Source organism: Bufo gargarizans, chromosome 3 (assembly GCF_014858855.1).
Source record: "Bufo gargarizans isolate SCDJY-AF-19 chromosome 3, ASM1485885v1, whole genome shotgun sequence".
Taxonomy (NCBI): domain Eukaryota; kingdom Metazoa; phylum Chordata; class Amphibia; order Anura; family Bufonidae; genus Bufo; species Bufo gargarizans.
The window spans coordinates 194,302,715-194,326,048 of record NC_058082.1 but is presented as its reverse complement, the minus strand read 5'-3'; the positions used below and the strand labels follow the sequence as shown (position 1 = coordinate 194,326,048).

The following is a 23,334-nucleotide window of genomic DNA, read 5'->3' as shown; positions in this document are numbered from 1 at the left end:
CCACATTACAGACAAGGATGGGACGGTTCTATGAGGGGTCGGCAATTCCGTTCTGCAAAATGTAGAATGCACATGGTCAGTATCCATGTTTTGTGGATCTGCAACGGTCGTGTGCATGAGCCCTAAGCCAAAAAGACAAAGCCTTGAGATATCACTAGGAATTAGTCAAACCAGATACAGGCATCTGTAGACCACAGTTTCTGAATTTTTGCTCCTCATCAGTAGAGAATAGGGTTCTTGTGGACTGAGAAATACTAACAAAGGCAACAGTAATTCATTTATATAATGTCATGGAAATTTTACAATATAGTCAACAAAGGGTGGTTTATTAGTCAGTGTGACTACCGGCTGGCACATAAGCTAGTAAAGGATGGGCACTGTTATATGGCAGCGCTCACCTGGTATGCAGTGTGAAAGGTGAACTGAATAATACAGTTCACAAGTAACCGGAGAGTTTCCACATTTAGTGAAGCTTCCTAAAACCAGAGTAGCTCTCAGTCACCCTATTGGCAATGCGTTTGTCACCAAATCATCGTAACACACAAATCCCATTCAAGCCGGCATGTACTCATTATTTACAGATGTGTGTAAATGTGCCGTAATAATCTGTTTTTTAGGCCTAAACACAAGACTGTGTTCTTTAGTTTTTGTGTTCTCTGTGCTACTGTAACGCTGTGAATTGCTCCATGGTGGGACTATTAAAGGATTATCTTATCTTATCTTTAAAACCCCTTCTAACTACTTCAGCTTACACTTTAATGGACATTAATGGGGTTGGCCACTTTGCAATATGTTTAGTTTACTCATAGGATTTCTGCTCCTGCTTCTGTCATCTTCAGCAATTTCTTCCATAGCGTTTCTCTGCTGGTTTCGGACCAGAATGCTGCTCCTGTAAGCAGTGACTGTGCTCTGTCCCTGCAGTTCTGGCCCCTATAGAGGACATCACAGAAAATGTCTCCATAGGCCTCCCTGTCCTGCCGGCAGTGCGTGCTCCTGTCCTGTTTTCTACTGCGCAGACTCCACATCAAGTGTGTGGCGTCTGCACAGTACAACCTTATTGGCTGTGGCATTTGAAAGAACAGGAGAACTATCCGCAGGTGCAGAATACAAGCAGCCAGTTCAGGCAATGGCAGGATACATGCTCAATTCTCAAGGTAGGTGGAAGGAATAGTTTCTACTGCGCATACGCTGAAAGCTTCACGTGTGGTATGAGCAGTGGAAAACAGGACAGGAGCAAGCACTGTCGGCAGGACAGCGGAGCCTATGGAAGCATTTTCTGTGATGCTATCTATAGGGGCCAGATGCAAAACCAGTGCACAGGCAGCCCGGTCCAACACCAACCGTATAGAAACGCTATGGAAAAAGTTGCTGGAGATAACAGGAGTAGGGACAGAAAACCAATAAGTGAACTAAAAATATTGCAAAGTGGCCAAACCCTTCAATTGTGACAGTTAAACACTTTAGGACCAAAGTTGCAACACTGTGAAACTGCTCTAAGGCCCCTTTCACACGAGCGTGACGGATTAGGTCCGGATGCGTTCAGGGTACGTTTAGTGAAACTCGCACTATTTTGCAAGCAAGTTCAGTCAGTTTTGTCTACGATTGCATTCGGTTGTTAATTTTTTTTCCGTGCGGGTGCAATGCGTTTTGATGCGTCTTTCACGTGTGTGATAAAAAAACTGAAGGTTTACAAACATCTCTTAGCAACCATCAGTGAAAAACGCATCGCATCCGCACTTCCTTCCGGATGCAATACGTTTTTCACTGAAGCCCCAATTCACTTCTATGGGGCCTGGGCTGCGTGAAAAACGCAGAATATAGAGCATGCTGCGATTTTCACTCAACGCAGAACTGATGCGTGAAAAAATGCTCCTGTACACAGACCCATTGAAATGAATAGGTCAGGATTCAGTGCGTGTGCTATGCGTTCACGTCACGCATTGCACCCGGGCCTAAGAGATGTCCTGGAACTAAAGGGCTAAAGGGTTAACGCTCTAAATGTGCTTGATGGTAATTAGCAAGCTTCTGTCTCAGTTAATACAAGTTTTATAATGCGGACTCCTTGGCAATGCAGCAGTGCTTGATCATGAGATATTCCAAACCTTCAGGCACATAGATATATACACAAACACCCCCCCCTGCATGATCCCCATGAAGATCATGGTGATACTGATGCGAGTCAGCGCCATGACCTTGATCTTCAGGAGCCACTGATTGCACCAAACATTTCACCCAGCTGCATATCTCATTACCCTTAGGCCTCTCTCACGTGATGGATTAGGTCCGGATGCGTTCAGTGACACTCGCATCATTTTGCAAGCAAGTTCAGTCAGTTTTGTGCAATGCGTTTTGATGCCTTTTTCAGGCACGTTATAAAAAACTGAAGGTTTACAAACAACATCTCTTAGCAACCATCAGTGAAAAACGCATTGCGTCCGCACTTGCTTCCGGAAGCAATGCGTTTTTCACTGAAGCCCATTCACTTCTATGGGGCCAGGGCTGCGTGAAAAACCTGAATATAGAACATGCTGGGTTTTTCACGCAACGCAGAACTGATGGGTGAAAAAGAAACGCTCATGTACACAGACCCATTGAAATGAATGGGTCCGGATTCAGTGCATGTGCTATGCATTCACGTCACGCATTGCTGCACCCGCGCTGAAAACGCGCTCCTGTGAAAGGGGCCTTAGTATAACCAATGTGCATGTATATGGGATGTTTATGAAAAATGGCTGTTGGATGAATGTTTTTATTATCTTATGTGTATGGCCAGCTTAAAGCGGTTTGCCAAGATTCTTAAAAACTTGGCCCAGAGCAGGGTGTCTGTTGAAAATGAATAAAAAATACAACTTACTAATCTTTTTAATGGCCTGCACCGCCACTCTCTGCTAGGCCTGCAGCTTTCATGTGCCATTCATCATTCATGGAATGCTGCAGCCAATCACTGGCCTCACTGGCCGTCACATGGTGTCTAATTTTGACAGTTTTGTTTTATCAAATGTTGCATGACTGATAAATTTGATGCACCCTTAAATTGAACTCTTATGATGTGACTCCACTTTCAATTCCACCCCTTTACTTTGAAGTAAGACTGCAACAATTTTTGCTAATTTAGCAGTAGATAACTCTGGCCTAAATCAGCTCGACTGGCCAACCATGCCCACTTTCCCATCCACTTTTCATAACTGGAGTTGCAGCATGCCTGCCACAGGCATGTGAGTGAATGTGGCCAGATGGGAGTGGTACTACTCATGGATCTCATGCTCCCTGGAACGTGCAGGCATAGGAAGAGCGCACCTGTTCTTCCCTTCTGGGTACTCCCTGATGTCGGGGTTCTCCTGCCTGATAATGTTTAGGGGTGCCCTTGGTGTTTGTGACTGCCGAGAGGTGCAAGGCAGGGTTCATTGAAACTTGAGTTAATGATAAAGGCAACAAATCCAGTGTACTTTACGGAAGCGGTTCACTGTATACATTGGATGCAGTCTTTACAGCTCATCTACACAATCCCTATGGTTGTAAATGGAGGAAAGAGGGCTGAGGTTCTTTCCAACTCAATCAAGGGGTGCAATTTATCCCTCTCCCTCTATAGTTGTTCTTTTGTATCCTCAGTGGAATACAGTCTCTGAACAAAGGGCCCTTTCTGTCCTTTTGGTACGATGGGTAGCTAGAGGCTTATTTGTTCCCACCACATCCAGAGAAGGCTATAGCCACAATATAAAGGTCACGCAACCTTTTGCTGCGTTCAAAACATATTTCCTTTATGGACTGGCACATAAATTGTCACTTTTCCTTTTATAATCCACAGGGGGTGTATTTGCTGGCTCGGCGCTGCTCCCTTGCTGTACACACATCCACAGCTCACTGTAGACTTCTAGAGAAGAAAAGGTGGAGCCCACCCAGCATAGTCACTAGGAACCTCCTACTCAATATACAACCTTATGGGACAAACACAGTGCACGGTAACATTTTATCCACTAAGTAAGTGATGTAAAAATTCAAAATGTCTCAAAAATGTTTGCGCAGATAAGCCTAAAAAGTCACAAAGCCCTACTCTGACTTTTTGAAGCCAGAATTCTGTAGTGCATGGTTTGAAAATCCCCTCCTCCATTGTTAAATACCATGATAAGCAATACAAGCGCTGGAGATACACATTTTGCAGGAGTGACCAGGGAACTACCTATGTGTACACTATGCTGCAGCAAACAGATCAGTTTTCATCTATTCATCTGGAACACAAAAGCGTCTCAGGTGTTAAAATACCAGCACTTCAGGTCATAACTTACATGATTCTTCAAGGCAGCAGTACACAATCCAACGTGGCACCAACCAACTACCGAAACTACTCTATGCACGTAATAGCATAATCAATAGTTGTACAAAACCTAAAATTTACATTAAAAAGTGTGCAACGTTCCTAAGAACAATGGCAATTAGAGGACATTGAAACTACTGCACAATGCTTCTGAAACTGGTCATGACCTCTGATTAAGCTCGTTGAGGGACATTTTCAGTAATCATATGCTTGAAATGACACAAGTTTTCAATAAAGTATCACACAGCGGCTAAAATGGTTTACCAATGTCTGATGTCCGATGTCATCAGTGCAAACATGCTCAACTAGTTGGACAAAAAAATGCAAGTGATTATGGGGTAAGAGCCAAGTCAAGAATGCGTCATGAGATCAATTTATAGCATCAGGTATGGACAGCTTAAGGCGCTTGGACTGAGGTGCAGCAGATGCAGAAAACATGAAAACAACAGCTCAACCTGAAAGTGTTAACAAAGACAGAAATATTACACACCTGTCCCTTTCTTCAGCAGAAGCCATAGTTCCGAAATATCCTTGTACAGCAAGGAGATGAGGCTTAATGTCATGTTGATCCAGACTTCCTATATGACTCTCTTCTGCTAAATGACCTAATTCTCTGCAAGTTGGTCTGAAAAGTACAAAGAAAGCACCAAACTCTGCTTTTCAGTAGAAGCCAAGCAGTGAGGATACAATACCTTTCTTCAAATTACACGCAAAGCTAGTACGTTTTTCAGCTGGGCTGGTGTGACAGCCTGACAAGGCATATCACCTTCCCTTCTTGCCCAGGAAACATAGTTTTAAAGAAGGTTGAACCATCCCCAGGCATTGTATGTCACCATTGGTAGCAGATCTGTCGTTGCTGAGCCTCAGGCGGTGTATTCAACGCAATTCCCTCACAACTTGATGAAAAGCCTCTTAGAAATGGCCATCCCAAACCTCCCTAGAGGGGCCCTTCATTTACTAACTATCGACCTCACAAGTAAAGCCATTCCCCTGCCCTAAGGAAAAAGTCGGTAAAATAGACAGCTGTCCTCTCCGGTGAACTCTGACATCACAGAATAGCAAGACTCCTCTGAAGATCCTATTATACATATTCATGTCTACATACCATGAAAAAAGGCTTCCATGAAATGATTGGACATAGGCTGCTCTAAGTAATATTTGACAAGGCAGTTTAATTAATGAACGCAGTTAATGCTAGATAGCCCATTTCATCACGGGTCTCTGAGGGACCATTTAATAATTAATATACAGGGGACGGAGTGCCTGACTGTGGATTTTCTCACTACTGCTGCCGAATCAGTTTTTTTTCTTTTCTATTACATACATGTCCCTGATGCAGAAAATATAGAAACTCACTGACTAAGGCTACTTTCACACCAGCGGTTTTACTGGATCCGGCAGGGCTCAGCGAAAACGCTTCTGTTACTGATAATACAACCATCTGCATCCGTTATGAACGGATCCGGTTGCATTATCTTTAACATTGGCAAGACGTATCCATCATGAACTCCATTAAAAGTCAATGGGGGACGGATCGGTTTTCTATTGTGGCAGACGAAACGGATCCGTCCCCATCCCAGGATGGAAAGCAAACCGCAGCATGCTGCAGTTTACTCTTCGGTATGAGAATGGAACGGAATGCATATTGGAGCTTTCCGTTCTGTTCAGTTACGTTTTGTCCCCATTGACATTGAATGGGCACAAAACTGAAGCGTTTTTTTTCCGGTATTGAGACCCTATGACAGATCTCAATACCGGAAAATAGAAACGCTAGTGTGAAAGTTCCCTTATATGTCATTAGACGTGTGCAAACAGGTTACAGTGGATGGACAACCACCCAGCATGTTTCGGTGAGTTCAATTATCTACTTCAGGCTATTTTCACATCTGCGCTTTCCCTTTCCGCTATAGGATCTCAATAGCGGGGAAAAAAACGCTTCAGTTTTGTCCCCTTTCATTGTCAATGGAGACAAAACTGAAGTGAACTAAACAGAGTGCACCAGAATGCATTCCGTTCCATTTTATTGCGTTCCCATGACGCATATAAAAGCACTGCAAGGAGCGTTTTTGAGTGTGTCCTAAGATTCGGAGCAAGACGGATCCGCCATGACTTACAATGTAAATCAATAGAGATGGATCCGTTTTCTCTGACAAAAGAAAACGGATCAGTCCCCCATTGACCTACAATGGTTTTAGAGACGGATCCGTCTTGGCCATTTTCGAGATAATACAACCGGATACGTTCATAACGGATGCAACCGGTTGTATTATCATGACGGAAGCGTTTTTGCTGATCCATGATGGATCCAGCAAAAATGCAGATGTGAAAGTAGCCCCATCAGGAGCCAACACGATAAAAACAAAAATATCTAATAATACGGTAATAATAATTATTAATATTATTATTAGAGATGAGAGAATTTCACGTTATGAAATTCGCTCACACTTCGTTTGGTGGTAAAAGGTGAATTGCGTTATGGATTCCGTTACCACGGACCATAACGCATTTCTATGATGGACTGCATAACGGAATGCCTTTAGAGGAATTCCGTTACTCATTCCGTCATAATAGAAGTCTATGGCCTTCATAACGGATCCGTCCCATTTCCGTTATGCAGGAGAGGACTTCCCTGCATAACTGAAACGGGACGGATCTGTTTTGCAGCCTATAGACTTCTATTATGACGGAAAGAATAACAGAATGCCTCTAAAAGCATTCCATTATGCATTCCGTCATAGAATTGCGTTATGGTCCGTGGTAACAGAATCCATTGAACGAATTTCAAAATGCACTGAACAAAAATATAAAGGCAACACTTTCTACATACACAAAAGATACATTACTCTCAAATATTGTTCACAAATCTGTGTTAGTGAGCACTTCTCCTTTGCCGAATAATCCATCCCACCTCACAGCTGTGGCATATCAAGGTGCTGATTAGACAGCATGAATATTGCACAGGTGTGCCTTGGACTGCCCACCATAAAAGGCCTCTCTGAAATGTGCAGTATGATCACACAGCACAATGCCACAGATGTCGCAACGTTTGAGGGAACGTGCAATTGGCATGCTGACCAGAGCTGTTGCCTGTGCGATGAATGATCATTTCTCTGCCATAAGCCATCTCCAAAGCGTTTCAGAGAATTTGGCAGTACATCCAATCGGCTTCTCAATTACAGACCATGTGTAACCACACCAGCCCAGGACCCATCCAGCATGTTCACCTCCATGATCGTCTGAGACCAGCCACCCGGACAGCTGCAGCAACAATCGGGTTTGCATAACCAAAGAATTTCTGCACAAACTGTCAGAAACCGTCTCAGGGAAGCTCATCTGTATGCTCGTCGTCCTCATCGGGGTCTGGACCTGACTGCAGTTCGTCGTCGTAACCGACTTGCTCACATTCGATGGCGTCTGGCATGTTGGAGAGGCGTTCTGTTCACGGCTGAGTCCCGGTTTTCACTGTTCAGGGCAGATGGCAGACAGCGTGTGTGGCGTTGTGTGGGTGAGCGGTTTGCTGACGTCAACGTTGTGGATCGGGTGGCCCATGGTGGTGGTGGGGTTATGGTTTGAGCAGGCATATGTTATGGACAAAGAACACAGGTGCATTTTATTAATGGCATTTTGAATGCACAGAGATACCGTGACGAGATCCTGAGGCCCATTGTTGTGCCATTCATCCACGACCATCACCTCATGTTGCAGCATGATAATGCACAGCCCCATATTGCAAGGATCTGGACACAATTCCTGGAAGCTGAAAACATCCCAATTCTTGCATGGCCAGTATACTCACCGGACATGTCACCCATTGAGCATGTTTGGGATGCTCTGGATCGGCATATACGACATATAGTGTGTTTCAGTTCCTGCCAATATTCTGCAACTTCGCACAGCTATTGAAGAGGAGTGGACCAACATTCCACAGGCCACAATCAACAACCTGATCTACTCTATGCGACGGAGATGTGTTGCACTGCGTGAGGCAAATGGTGGCCACACCAGTAAGGCAAAACTGTGCACATTTCAGAGTGGCCTTTTATTGTGGGCAGTCTAAGGCACACCTGTGCAATATTCATGCTGTCTAATCAGCACCTTGATACGCCACACCTATGAGGTGGGATGGGTTATCTCGGCAAAGGAGAAGTGCTCACTAACACAAATTTAGACAGATTTGTGAGCAATATTTGAGAGTAATGGGTCTTTTGTGTATGTAGAAAATGTTTCAGATCTTTCAGTTTAGCTCATGCAAAATGGGAGCAAAACCGAAAGTGTTGCGTTTATATTTTTGTTCAGTGTATGAAATTCGCTCATCTCTAATAATAATTATTAGAAAAATTGTGCTGTCCCTCATCACTGAGACCCTCATATGCAGCGTTTATCTGAGATGACCATTGAGGGCTGTCAGGGTTTTCTCTGCAAATTTTTTTTTTTTTTTAAGTACTCACCTTAACCATTTGATTGCGAAGAGCCCGCTGCGGCCATCTTGCTTGAAGATCCAAAGCGAAATCTCACACGGTGCGTGAGGACATCATAACACTGGCCAGTGAGATTTTGCACAGGATCTGCAAGTAAGATTACAGCAGAGGACTCTTCACTCGCAAATGGATAAGGTGGGTATGAATTTCTTTTGTTTTATCGCCATGTTAGGGAAAATTGATTAGTTACCACGAAGCACGAGAAAATTCAGCTTCGAATTTTCCCTGAAATTCGGATCAAAGTCCACTTCAAGAACTTCCATTTGCTCAACACTAATACTAATAAATAAAATAACAAACAAAAATAATGTATTATTTTTTAAAATATTTATTTATTTATTATTGTTGTGTTTGCTCCTCATGAGGTAGTGAAGCTAGTTTGTTTTTCATATCAATGCTTCATACATTTGTGTTATTTTTTTCATCAGATTCCATGTGTATATTTTATGTTAAAAAATAAAATAAAAATACAACCATTTAACCCTTTAATCACCAGAGCTGAAAAGCCTCTCTGTATTTAAGCCGATATGGCTCTAGACCTGGTTCTATGTGGATAAAATTATGTTTGGGTGCACAAACAAATTACGCTGTAAGGCGAGGACTACACGACAACATTTGTCGAGCGACATTTTTTATAATGATAGTCTATGGTGTCGACAAGCTGCGAAATGGATTTTTCTGAGACTGTCGCGTCATTTTACATGTCACAGTATGACACCATAAACTATCATTATAAAAATTGTTGCGCGACATTGGTGTGACAAATGTTGCAGTGTAGTTGTGCCCTAGCCTAATAATTGAGTTACACATTTAGTTACTATTTTATACCGCTCAATGTTTTACACTATGTAGCCTGATAAATTCAATCTTGTCATTACCTACAGTATGTGTTTTTTTTTTAGCTTAATATGTGCAGAATAAAATATACTTTATAATTGTTGTTTTTTCCAACTTTTTATTTTATTTTATTATTATAACCTTTTTTATCCTCTGTCTATCCGTCTATCAGGATAGGTCATCAGTATGTGATCATTGGGTCCAACTCCCGGGACCCCTGACAATCATCTGTTTAAATGGGCTGTGGTGTTCCTGTGAGTGCTGCAGACTTCCAGGTACTTACCAAGCATAGACCCATACATTGTATAGCAACCCTATTTACTTGAATGGGACTGTGCTGTGCCAAAGGGCACGTGAGCTAATAACGTGACGTCACTGGCCTAGGAAGAGGCCGTGGCGCTCATCGGAGCACTGTGGAGTCTTCACATAACTGATTGTGGGAGTTCTAGGAGTCTGACCCCCCCCCCCCCTCCCCCCAAACAATCAGATATTGAAAATCTATCCTAAGAATAGGTCATCTGCATTAAAAGAGGTTGTATTAAATAGAATGTCTTACTTGCGCAAATAAAATGTATTAGGTAGAGGAAATTAATACAAGTCCACTAACTAATGTATTGTTATTATCCATATTGCCTCCTTTGCCGGCCCGGCTGGATTCATTTTTCCATCACATTATATACTTCTCATTTCCATGGTTATGACCAGCCTGCAATCCATCTGTGGTGGCCGTGCTTGCACACTATACGAAAAAAGCGCCGGCCTCTCTGGAGAGGCCGGGACCATGGGAGCGTGCATAGGCTAATGCTTTTTTCTATAGTGTGCAAGCATGGCCACTGCTGCTGGATTACAGGGTGGTTGTAACTATGGAAACTGTGTATAATGTGATGAAAAAATGAATCCAGCCAGCAAATAAAGCAATATGTATTAACTTCCTCTACATAATAAATGCTATTTGGTGAAATGAGGCAACCCCTTTAAACACTTGGACACCACCTTTAAAAATGTATATTAAACTGAATACAAATAATATAGTGTTTCACACAAGAGCTGGAGAAATCTACAGTTATCAATCGTTGCTCTACACACCAGTGTGAGTGGTTGCAGTACCAAATGGAGGTGATAGGTACCCCTTAAATCTATTCTATGGTTAGAGTTTAGGAGCTGGTTTTACCCATTAATAGCAAGCAGCTCCAGATTTCCAGGGAAAGCAACGGCGTATAGGAAAGTGTGCTCATGCGAAGCAGGACATCACGCGTGCTCAACAGTACACCTAAATCAGCTGCTGATTGACAGCACTGACGTGTTCAGGGCCGTCCACAGCCTACAAAAGACAAAACTTTACTCTTAGGCCTCATGCACACTGCTGTTGTTTGGGTCCGCATCTGAGCCGCCGTTTTGGCGGCTCAGATGCAGACCCGTTCACTTCAATGGGGCCACAAAAGATGCGGACAGCAGTCCGTGTGCTGTCCGCATCCGTTGCTCCGTTCCGTGGCCCCGCATAAAAATAGAACATGTCCTATTCTTGTCCGTTTTGCGGACAAGAATAGGCATTTCTACAATGGGCCGCCCATTCCGTAAATTGCGGAAGCACACGCTTTACGTTTTTTGTGGATCCGCGGTTTGTGATCCGCAAAAAACGGAACGGTCGTGTGCATTCAGCCTTACCTGCACTGTATCAGCACCACACCGAGCTGCATCATACCACCATGAGCAATTATAGCAGTAAAGTCAGAGAGAACGAACATCTGCATTTATCCCATCTAGAGAAATCTGCTGAATGTCACAAGTTAGAAACCTCCCTTAGAATTGAATGTACGGTATATCACATGATATCGAGCCGCCCAACTTCCTTGACAGTTTCAACAGAACTAAAGAGTAAAATCTGAGAAACTCAGCATTCACTAACACATACAGGGGTTGGTTTATTAAGGCTTGCGTTCAGAGCAGATCCATCTGGGGTCTGCACAGACGGATCCGCTCATATAATGCAGAGGATGGGATCCGTTCAGAACGGATCCGTCTGCATTATAGTTTAGAAAAAATTCTAAGTGTGAAAGTTGCTCAGACGGATCCGTCCAGACTTTACATTGAAAGTCAATGGGGGACGGATCTGTTTGAAATTGAGCCATATTGTGTCTACGTCAAACAGATCCGTCCCCATTGACTTACATTGTAAGTCTGGACGGATCCGTTTGCCTCCGCACGGCCAGGCGGACACCCGAACGCTGAAAGCAGCTTTTGGGTGTCCGCCTGCTGACCGGAGCGGAGGACAGATGGTGCCAGACTGATACATTCTGAGCGGATCCGCATCCACTCAGAATACATTGGGGCCGTACGGATGCGTTCGGGGCCGCTTGTGAGAGCCTTCAAACGGAACTCACAAGCGGAGCCCCGAACGCTAGTGTGAAAGTAGCCTTAACTTCACACTTGCGTTGTTTGATTCTGGCAGGCACTTCCATTACCTGAACTGCCTGCCTGATCAGGCAAACTGTATGCAAACACATGATGATCAGTCTGAAAAATGCCTGATCATTCAGAAAAATGCACTGCAATACCGGATCAGTTTTTCCGGTGTCATCAGGCAAAACTGATCCGGTATTCATTTTTTTTCATTATTCATTTTTTTCAAATGTTTAAAGGTCTGTGCATGCACAGACCGGAATACCGGATCCGTCAATGTGGCAATTTGAATTCACTAATACATTCCTATGGAAAGAAATGCATTCAGGCAAGTCTCCATTTTTTTTGGGCCGGTTTTATCTTTTGCCTGATCAGTCAAAAAGACTGAACTGAAGACATCCTGATGCATTGCTCTCCATTCAGAATGCATTAGGATAAAACTGATCAGTTCTTTTCCAGTATTGAGCCCCTAGGTCGGAACTCTATGCCGGAAAAGAAAAACGCTAGTGTGAAAGTACCCTTAGGCTGGGTTCACACCTGAGCGTTTCTCAAACGCGCGTTTTACGCGCGTTTTTGTCGCGCGTTTTTATGCGCGTTTTTTGTAATAGTAAACGCGCGTTTGACGCGCGTTTGTGTGATTGACTGCAGTGTCCTATGGCCACAAACGCGCGTCAAAACGCCCCAAAGAAGCTCAAGTACTTGATTATGCGTCGGGCGTTTTACAGCGCGATCGTACGCGCTGTAAAACGCCCAGGTGAGAACCATTCCCATAGGGAAGCATTGGTTTTCATGTGTTGAGCGTTTTACAGCGCGTTTGAACGCGCTGTAAAACGCTCAGGTGTGAACCCAGCCTTAGAGAGGTTTTCCAAGTGTTCCCGTTCACTTCGATGAGGCTGGGCTGCACCTAGGTCATGTGACTAATGAAAGTAACGTGGCCTAGGAAAAGCTGGAAAAGGCTGAAGCGCTACTGTGAGTGCCCCTGCCTTCTCAAACAGCTGATCAGCAGGAGTCCTGGGTGTCAGATCCCCACCCATCAGATACTGATGACCTATCCAGAGGAAAACCAACATTTGGAAAAACCCTATCCTAAAACATATCCATGTGTTGAAAGGAACTAGTCTGTGCACCAAATTTATGAAAGTGTTGCATGGCTCTTGTTAAATTAGGTGCAGTTACATTCTACTATATTCCCCCGCCTTCACCGTTATGGCAGGTCAGGAGTAGAGTCGCCTTGGGCCAAATTTTTACGACTTTTCCAAAAGTCACAGTTGACAAATATGGTAGTAAAACACCTTTCTACATTGGCAGGCCACAAAACAGCTGGATGTTAAAAAACAGATTTACTAGGCGTACATTGGCATAAAGCATGCCAACCATGGGGTGGTATAAAAAAAGAGGACACTGTATAACAAGTCTAGTGAGCTGCATCAAGTTCCCATTTCACGTGGCACATATGGAGCATGAAAAGCATTGGGACGCCTCTCTGTTTTGGACTTCAGGTAGACATTTCCCATATGCCCAAAGTAAATAGGTGGCACTGGAGACCTACCTCCCCACTGCCCTACGCCTGTTTCAAGAGTTGTGAGAGATCCTTTTTATAGTATTTTCACACACTGAGGTCAAGTATAATTTTTTGCCCAGCAGCTTGTACAGATGAATCATACTGAAAGCAGGAGGACTAGGATACCTGCACACGTTGCGGATCACACATGGTTTTTCTGTCCAGATTTTCACATGGAAAAACAACAGTGTAAAGCCTTATTCTCACATCCGTGTTAAAATCCGTGAGCAGGTGGTCAGTGATGCATTCATGAAGCTGTCCGTGAAGGATCCGTGTGTCCGTTTTTAGCTTCCGTGATGCATCCGTGTTTCACTGACACTGAACAGCTGAAAAATCATTTTCAAAGCATCTCTTCTTAATGATCCGCGAAATACGGATGCAACATGGATGGCACGGACCCATAGACTAGACTGGACGTGATGGATCCATGAACACAGACAAAATAGAGCATGCATCCATGCTAAAAACACTGACCCACGGACCGTGCTAAAAACACTGATGTCTGAACACACACATTAAAGTGAATGGGGGGCGTGTGCTGTCCGTGGAGTACAGGTACAGAACACGTCCGTTAAACACTGACGCGTGAATGAGGCGTAATACAGTAACTGCCTAATGTTCACTTTGGATTTATTTTTTTATGTGGAAATTGGCCTGCCATGTGGCGTTAGAATTCCCCAGCGTGTCAACTGTTTGTGCGGATTTTGCATTGCAAAGGGTGAGATTGGTGGTAAAATACTGTCAAAACCTGCAAGTATCACATTTTTTTGTGTAGATCTGCACGGATATTCTGTTTCCGAACCTGCACCCTTAGACAATACCAGCAAAGTGAAACATATTAGATAAACCTCATGTACGCTTTGCTTTTTTTTTTTTTGCATTTGTGGAAATCCTGCTGTGCGGATTTTTAAATCTGCAGCATGTCAATTGTTATTACATTTTTCTTGTACGAATTTCACCCTTTTTAATGCAGAAAAAAACACCCCAAACACAATAAATAGTTGGGATTTATGTGCAATTTTGCTTTAGATTTCATGCATATTTTCTGCACCTAAATCTGTACCGTGCACAAGTTCCCTTAGGATACCCTCATACGCTGCAGTTCCATTCATCTCAATGGGGTTTGTAAAAATCCATGCACTTCCCGCTAAAGCAACCACATTCAGATGATTAGTACTCATTTTCAGTCACAGAAATCTGCCGCCACATGAAAGCATTCTAATTCTCTCTACCAAAAGAGGAATTTTTGAAGGCAGTTTGCCCCAAATGTATCAAACCATTCCCTCTTTCTCACCCACTTTGCAAAAGTTTTGAGAGCAGCAGAAAAATATATATATAAAAAAAATGCCATGCACCAGAACGTGCAGCGGACAGGGTTTCCTTATTTCCCCCATGTGTTTTTAATGATCAAGCTGCCCGGCCCAAACCTGCGTCCCATAACCACTGCAGTTGCGTGCAGCCGCACTGGTCAATACCGTTAAGTGTATAGTCACCCATGCAGGTTGCTTTCACTATTCTCTTCTGCCTATAAATGAGATTTTATCCGTCATCTTGCAGTAGGAAAGGAGACTTCGCCTAAAGTCATATTCCTATGCTGCCTTGGTATCTAGTGCAATATCTCACCGCAAACATCAGGATATTTGCATGTGGCTCTTGAAAATGCTCCAAGTTGATAAACATGGTACACGGAGCATTACAGCCAGTGTTATAATGGTGAGATAATGCCTTGTGGGTGTGTAGACAGGAAGGAAATTTACTATAAATATCATTTTATTTATTCTTCGAGTCATTTTCTAGGTGTCTCCTAATTTATGATTACACACCTTTTAGCAGTGACCTTTCTACATCACATTACATTTCTTCTAACAATTATATATTCGCCACATTAATCCAGTAAAAGCCTAAGAGATTAAAGATAACCACTCGTGTTATAGGAAATTAGATATTGCTAAAATCTGCAGTTCATTTTAACACAGACGTATTTGGATGGTTTTACTTGCATTTTTTGCAAATGTGTGAATGGGAAAACATCAGGATAGGACATCAATATGACGTTAGCGGGGGGTTCGACTCCCAGGACTGTTTGTGGAAGCCATGGAGCTCACCAGAGCTACAGTGAGCGATGTGGCCTCCTCACAGCTCACCACGTACAGTGCTATCCATGGATATCAGTTGTGCTCGATATTGCAGCTTGAATGGGACATCACCAGCCTAGGAGGAGGCCTAGGCACTGATCGGCAGAGTTCTCCGACACCCCAAACTGATATTGATGATAGGTCAGCAATATGACATTTCCAGATAACCCCTTTAAACCAGCGCAATGCCTTGTAGGGCTCACTCTGCTGAATGTAATAGTACCTTTCAAGTAAAGATTTGTTGCTTCATTCTGAATAAAAAATACTTTTAATCGATATGCAAATGATACATTCAGTGCACCGAAGGTGGGCCTACGCTACTCTGTGCACCCTTGTTGCACCTGCTTCCTCTTGATTGACCTAGCCGGGTTCCTGCATAGTTATCTTGCCTGGATCTGTCAATGAGGAGAGCCATGCTGGATCTTCCTTCCCTTGATTGACAGGGCGAGGCATTGTCAGCATCCTCTGCCCAGTCTTGTAATCCTGTGCAGACCATTCCACCATTGGGGCAGTAGATATGCTTCTGCTTGCAGTGCAGATGACTACTGTGCATGCGCTGATGTTGGCATGTACAGTGCAGGATTACAGGAGCTCAGGTGTATTGAAGGGCTATAGCCCATCTATTGGTGCACTTAACAGTTCATTTGCATAACTATTAAAATAAAGATTTCTCATTAACTGATCTGTATGACAAAAGTACACTTAATAGCAGGATCAACAATCAATACAACAACAAAAAAAACTAAGAACAGAGAATTCACAATAAGGCCTCTTGCCCGCGAATGTTTCTTTTTTCATTCAGTTTTTTTTGCGTTCTGTATACGGACCATATACGAAACCATTCATTTCAATGGATCCACAAAAAAAGCGGAAGGTACTCCGTATGCCTTCCGTTTCCGTATTTCCAATCTGTTCATAGATAGAACCTGTCCTATTATTGTCCGCATAATGGACAAGGATAGTACCGTTCTATCAGGGGCCAGCTGTTCCGTTCCGCAAAAAACGGAATGCACACGGGTCATCCATATACTTTTTGCGGATCTGTTTTTTGGCGGACTGCAAAATACTGAAAAAGACATACGGTCGTGTGCAAGAGACCTAACAGAATTGTAAAAGGTAGTGAATGAAAACAGTAAAAAGCATAACCAACCACTGACCATTTCAAAAAAGGAATCAAAGTATACAAACCGGTTATACCAACTTTTACAATTCTGTTCAGCGAATAGAGCCTGCCACTATATGGCTCATCTTTTTATACAAACTGCTTCATATGTACAGCACAGGTATAAGGAGACATGATGCAATAAAGGATACACATAAGACATAAAATGAAAAAGAGGAAAGAGTCCACATAAACACCCAGGCGCAGACTTACAGCTAGTCTTCTGTGGCTCACTCGCACTCTGACGGATGAGTATGCTAGGATTTGTCTCAGGTGAAAAAACCTGTTTCATAACCTTTTTGTCAATTTCCAGGAACTTCACAGTACAGAAGCTTTCACAGACCGGTGCTCACACAGGTAGCACAAGCAGCAATAGATCTTGAGTACTGTTGGCAGCAGTGATGTGGCAGTACTGTAGTGATGTCACTCGCGGCCAGGATACTAAACGGGTCACTAGCTTAGAGCTGGGCATATGCATACTTCATCTTGGCAAACTGCGTAAAGCTCACTTTGTGTTTTCTGTGTTGAAGGATGGTACAGTGGCGAGCAGTGAGGCGTGGTGGAAAGTCTCTATGCAGGTTATATCATGGCCATTGATGAGGATTATTAAAAGTAGGGATTCCTCAGCCCCTGCTTGACTATCCCCAAGCAATCAGGAGATTAGTTGTGTAAAAGATGTCAAAGCTCCCTCGCCAGGGAGAATTAAAGGGCATTTTTTTAAGGCTCTGCTCAGTCTCCTGCTTGTGATCTACTGAACTTCAAAAACATTCCATCATTCATCAATCATTTTTCCTGTATTAGGAGATCCCAGATTAAAGGAATTTCACTCAATTGTAAACTGGTCACATCCATAACATTTTTGTCTGCATATCTTGCAGGCTTTAACATAAAACCTTGCGAAAATAAACTATACAGAGAGGCTCTGGCAGACTATGGCCAAGTACCGCCAATGTGACTGATCTTTATTATATCTATCTTTACGAGGCCGGACTGGAAACTTAAAGTGGCCCTGGAAAAAATAATAAAAGTGGCCCTGTTTTGTAGCCAGGTCCAAATTGATGGAAAGCAGAGCCAGCAATACCATATTATGGCACATTATACCATCCCAACAGAGCCAAATACCACAGTCCATCACAAAATACTGCCAGAAGCACAAAATACATCCCAAAAAACTTCCACTGGCCGGCAGTGAGGAGGGCTCACGCAGCTCCCTGGGCATCGGCCCACCTGATCTTTACCATCCAGTTTTAACATACCTCTGGGTACTAGCTAGCTTCTTAATGCCAAGTGCACCAGCCAAATTGACCATTGGCTTGCACAGAGGATGGTTTCTAACGTAAATACAGTATAAAATATTTTTGGATAGTGCAGTGATATACTACAGTCTGCCCCATGTCTACCTAAAAAGCCAAACAGAACCCCGCATCTACCGACTGTATTTCACAATGTGTTGTACTTACGCTGCACGGCACAGTCTATGGCTATGCACATCTCAGACAGCCAATGATAGCTTTCCATTTCTTCAGTTGTGATCTTTACGTGATCCATTATGTCTCCAGCGTCATGTCAGAATCAGGATCCCTCGGCATCTTGTGCCTTTGCTCCCTCACACGGCTTTCTATACCAATTATACAAACACACACCTGCTTGTCATGTGAACTTTGCACCTCAAACAGAACAGGTTGAAACCATCTGTCTTATGAAATTCACTTTTTGCTCCAGCAACTTTCTTTCCCACTGTAATTATCCTGTAAGTAGCCTTTCCCGCCCCTCTATTATTTACTTACAGTAGGTGTGTGCCGAGACAAGCTACTGAAGCATCAGGACTTCGGTGAAGAACTGGTGGAAAGCTCAATACTGTAGTCTCCTATCAGCCATGAAGATCAAGTTTATGTCTAAAACCTGCTCGACAAGCCTTTTAACCTGTTTTGGTCAGCTGTCAACCCTACGTCGAAGAAGAGACGGTCTACGTCCACCCACAAATCAGAATTGGCTAGCCATGCCGTGTAGAGATGTACGATCGGCACTGTACAGCTGTTAACAGCACCAACATAGAAGATGAACAATTGCAACTTCTGAAATAAGAATACTCTCATTCTGAATGACTTCATTATAATCCTACAATGTTAAACCGTTTTCTAAACAGTGCATGAACAGTACAGCATATCTAATGCTCAGTCCATGATACTGTATGTAAATTATAATATGGTCCTCTCCATGGCAGCATGGAGATAGCTTGATGCTCGACGACGGTTAAAGACTCTGGACACCTTTGCACAGATTTGTTTTGAAATTATCCATTTGCTTCCTAAATGCTAAATTATGCAACTACCTAAATAGTCTTCTTTACAAATTACCTAGTGCATAAACACCAACTAGTTATATTACTTCTGCTTAAATAGCTATATTAACATGATAATGCAACCCCAATTCCCCCCAAAAAGTTGTGACACTGTGTAAAATGTACATAAATGTAAATAAAAACGAATTTCCTAGACTGATACTTTAGTCATAGTAGATCATAGAACACATATCAGATGTTGAAAGTGAGACATTTTACCATTTCATGGAAAAAAAAAACGAATTTAGAACGTGATGGCAGCAACGCATCTCAAAACAGTTGGCACAGGGGCACCAAAAGGTTGAAAAATAAGTGGTACTAATAACAAACTGGTGGAGGGGCAAACTGCTACTAAGTCACATGACTGGGTATAAAAGAAGTCTATTAGATCTTTTTCACACAAGCGAGTTTTCCGCGCAGGTGTGATGCGAACACATAGCACCCGCACTGAATCCTGACCCATTCATTTCAATGGGTCTGTGTACATGAGCGGTTTTTTTTCATGCATCAGTTCTTATTTGCATGAAAATCGCAGCATGTTCTATATTTTGCGTTTTTCCTGCAGCTCTGGCCCCATAGAAGTGAATAGGGCTAAAGTGAAAAACGCACTGCATGAGGATGCAGTCCGGGTGCAACGCATTTTTCACTGATGGTTGCTAAGAAATGTTGTTTACAAACCTTCATTTTTTATTTTTTTTTCACGCACGTAAAAAATGCATCAAAACTGATTGCACCTGCGCGGAAAAAAACTAAAACACTGAATGCAAATGCAGACAAAACTGACCGAACTTGCTTGCGAAATGGTGCGAGTTTCACTGAACGCATCCTGAGCCAATCCGTATCGTTCGCGTGAAGAGTCTCTCAAGCAAAGATGGGCAGAAGTATACAATTCTGCAAATAACGATCTAAAAATTGTGAAACAATTCCATAAAAATATTCCTCAATGCTAAATTTTGAATATCCCACCATCTACAGTACATAATATCAAAAGATAAAGACAATCCGGAGAAATCCATATGTGAAAGGGACAAGGCCGAAAGTCAATATTGGATGCTGGTGATCTACCAACACTGCACTAAAAACAGGCAAAATTCTGTACGGGAAATCACTGCATGGGCTCAGGAGACTTCCATAAACCACAGTCTGTGAACACTGTTTGCCATGCAATCCAAAAATTTAAGTTAAAGCTGTATCACCCAAAGAAGAAGCCGTGTGTCAACACAATCCAGAAATACCGCCATCTTCTTAGGGCCAAAGCTATTAAAATGGACTGAGGCAAAATGGAAAACTGTTCTGTGGCAGGTGAATATTACCCTATAAAGATGTACTGTATATGAACACTGTGCAGGATAAGTTACCTGCGCTGCTTCTACATTGTTGACTGCCATTTGCTGAATCATTCACAAAAAAGCACACAAGGATAGAAGAAAGAATCGGCGTCACTGCTGCAATACGCCCCAAAACCACCCTAATAGAAACGATGCAACCACGGCTCAACAGCTGCTGACAGGATCGTGTGGTGCTCAGCAAGGGGCTCAAGCAGACTCTTTGTAAAAGTAATGTAGTAGATGAAAAAGATTGCGGCACTCACCACGTCATGCGAAAAAACTTCAATGCTTTTTATTGTTCATGTAACATGAAGGTTGGCAGGCTGGGGAGCGGGTTTGCCCTTCACTGCTGGTTGGCGGTGACAGCCGTTTCGCGCTGTAACTAGCGCTTCCTCGGACCGCTGTGACATCTCTGCGCACAGCCGTGCTACAAATAGGCGGCAGCCCGATGGTGACGGCAGGACGCTCCACAGGTGAACAGAGATACAATTAAAACCAAATGAAAACAAAGAGACCACATTTGTGCACACATACGGCACAACAATGTATATAAGCAAAAAAGAAAACTCAAGATAGGGATGCATGAGGTAATAGGACATAAACAGAACCAACATTTTTACATATACAAGCATACAGGGTGTATTCAGAGAAACACGGCCATGTCATTTTTGTCATTAAAGGGGTTCTTCACTTTCATTTAACTGATGATCTATCCTCTGGATAGATCATCAGCTTCTGATCGGCGGGGGTCCCGGGTGCCGGCCTTCTCAGCTGTTTGAGAAGGCAGCGGCGCTCCAGCAGCGCCGCGGCCTTCTCACTGTTTACTGCCGGGCCGCCCGCCCACTGACGTCACGACTTGTATCAACTAGAGTGGGCGTGGCTAAGCTCCATTCAAGTGAACAGAGCTTAGCCGTGCCCACTCTAGTTGATACAAGTCGTGACGTCAGTGGGCGGGCGGCCCGGCAGTAAACAGTGAGAAGGCAGAGGCGCTGCTGGAGCGCCGCTGCCTTCTCAAACAGCTGATCGGCGGGGGTCCTGGGTGTCGGACCCCCGCCGATCAGAAGCTGATGATCTATCCAGAGGATAGATCATCAGTTAAATGAAAGTGAAGAACCCCTTTAAGGCCATGCGGACCCATGGCATTAGTTCTGATGATCCAACGCGCCTCCCGCTGCAGCAAGAGGCGGTGGCGGTCACCACCCCTAGGGATGGGCCCCACAGCCTCAATGCCTGCAAAGGAGAGGCACGACTGATCACTGCCATGGACCGCACGGACATGTTCAACTAGGCAGGGAGACCCCCGTCCCGTTCTAATAGAGCTCAGGTGCTCTCGCACCCGCTCAAAAAGGGGTCTTCTAGTTTTTCCAATATAGAACATATGACATGTACAAATAACGACATAGACCACAAAAGTCGTACGGCAAGTAATGAAATCTTTCACTTTGTATGTGACCTCACCAAGATGTAACATCTTGCTCCGTGAATTATGTGAACACAAGGAACAAGTGCCACATTTGAAGTTCCCAAGTGGCTTACTCTGTAGCCAGTCGATTTGTTTACCTTAGGTCGTCTCACAATGCTATGGACTAATTTATCTCTGAGGGTATGACATTTCCTAAACATGATCAATGGTTTTTTGGAAACCAAGTCCCCCAAGCTAGAGTCACCCAATTACTTAACACTGCTTGTCTCACTATGTCAGCAGCAAGAGTGAAGTATTTTCGCATGACAGTGGTGAGTGCCGCAATCTTTTTCATCTACTACATTACTCATTCAGAAAAAAGCCCTGGACGGTGGCAAATCTCAAAAGTGAGAGTATGTCAAACAGTCCTGTGTGAAGTCACACTTGATGAATGATGGAGGGCTCAAACTTCCCCTCTTCCTGGACGTTTTGGGTTCATCAGGTATGACATTACGCAGGACTTACTGTGAAAATTATTTTAACCTTTAAGCCGGGTCTTGCTCTAGGTGATTAAAAAGAAGAGTATGCATGTGGATTTACTGTACAATAACAGGGACAACATTAAGAGGCAAACAATAACCACATCGGAGCTCCAGAGACCCCAACGTAGGAGCAGTAACAAAGGTACCAAAGGTGCAAAGGTACCGTCCTTCATAGTATTTGATACATATCTCTATGGTGTCCAAAATAGCGGATTGTTGGATCAGTATTAGTAAATCTTCTGAAACTGGTCAAGCTCTTCTGTTTCTGGCCTTTCTCTCTGCTCTCCCCCTCCCTTTTGTGCAGATTAGGGGGAAGAGACATAGGCCTCTTTCACACGGCCGTTGCGGAAAGATGTGCGGGTGCGTTGCGGGAACACATGCGATTTTTCTTCGCGAGTGCAAAACATTGTCATGCGTTTGGCACTCGCGTGAGAAAAATCGCGCATGTGTGGTACCCAAACCCGAACTTCTTCACAGAAGTTCGGGTCTGGGATCGGTGTTCTGTAGATTGTATTATTTTCCCTTATAACATGGTTATAAGGGAAAATAATAGCATTCTGAATACAGCATTCTGAATACAGAATGCATAGTACAATAGCGCTGAACGGGTTAAAAAAAATAATTTAACTCACCATGGTGATGGACCATGTGATGAACGCAGTGCTCACAGTTAGAGACAGAAGAGATGCCGGGCTACGCAAACAAATGGATTAAGGCAAGTTAAAAAAATAATTTAATTTTTTAACCCCTCCAGCGCTATTGTACTATGCATTCTGTATTCAGAATGCTATTATTTTCCCTTATAACCATGTTATAAGGGGAAATAATAATGATCG

General features: G+C 43.4%; 1 protein-coding gene across 8 annotated transcripts in view; it reads right to left on the bottom strand.

Moving 5' to 3' along the window:
* The window catches only part of MCF2L (MCF.2 cell line derived transforming sequence like), a 315,580-nt gene that overhangs the window by 149,219 nt on the left and 143,027 nt on the right, over nt 1-23,334 (bottom strand). Inside the window, exon 1 of one of the 8 annotated variants that reach the window (XM_044284030.1) lies at nt 11,293-11,358. The exons of 6 other annotated variants lie outside the window; for them this stretch is intronic. Coding sequence is in view for 1 of the 2 variants with exons in the window: in XM_044284028.1 (XP_044139963.1) it covers nt 4,803-4,875 (73 nt within the window). In the remaining variant the exon portion in view is untranslated. Of the gene's footprint in view, nt 1-4,802; nt 5,330-11,292; nt 11,359-23,334 lie in introns of those variants that run through there. One more of the 8 variants, XM_044284028.1, reaches the window with a different exon arrangement.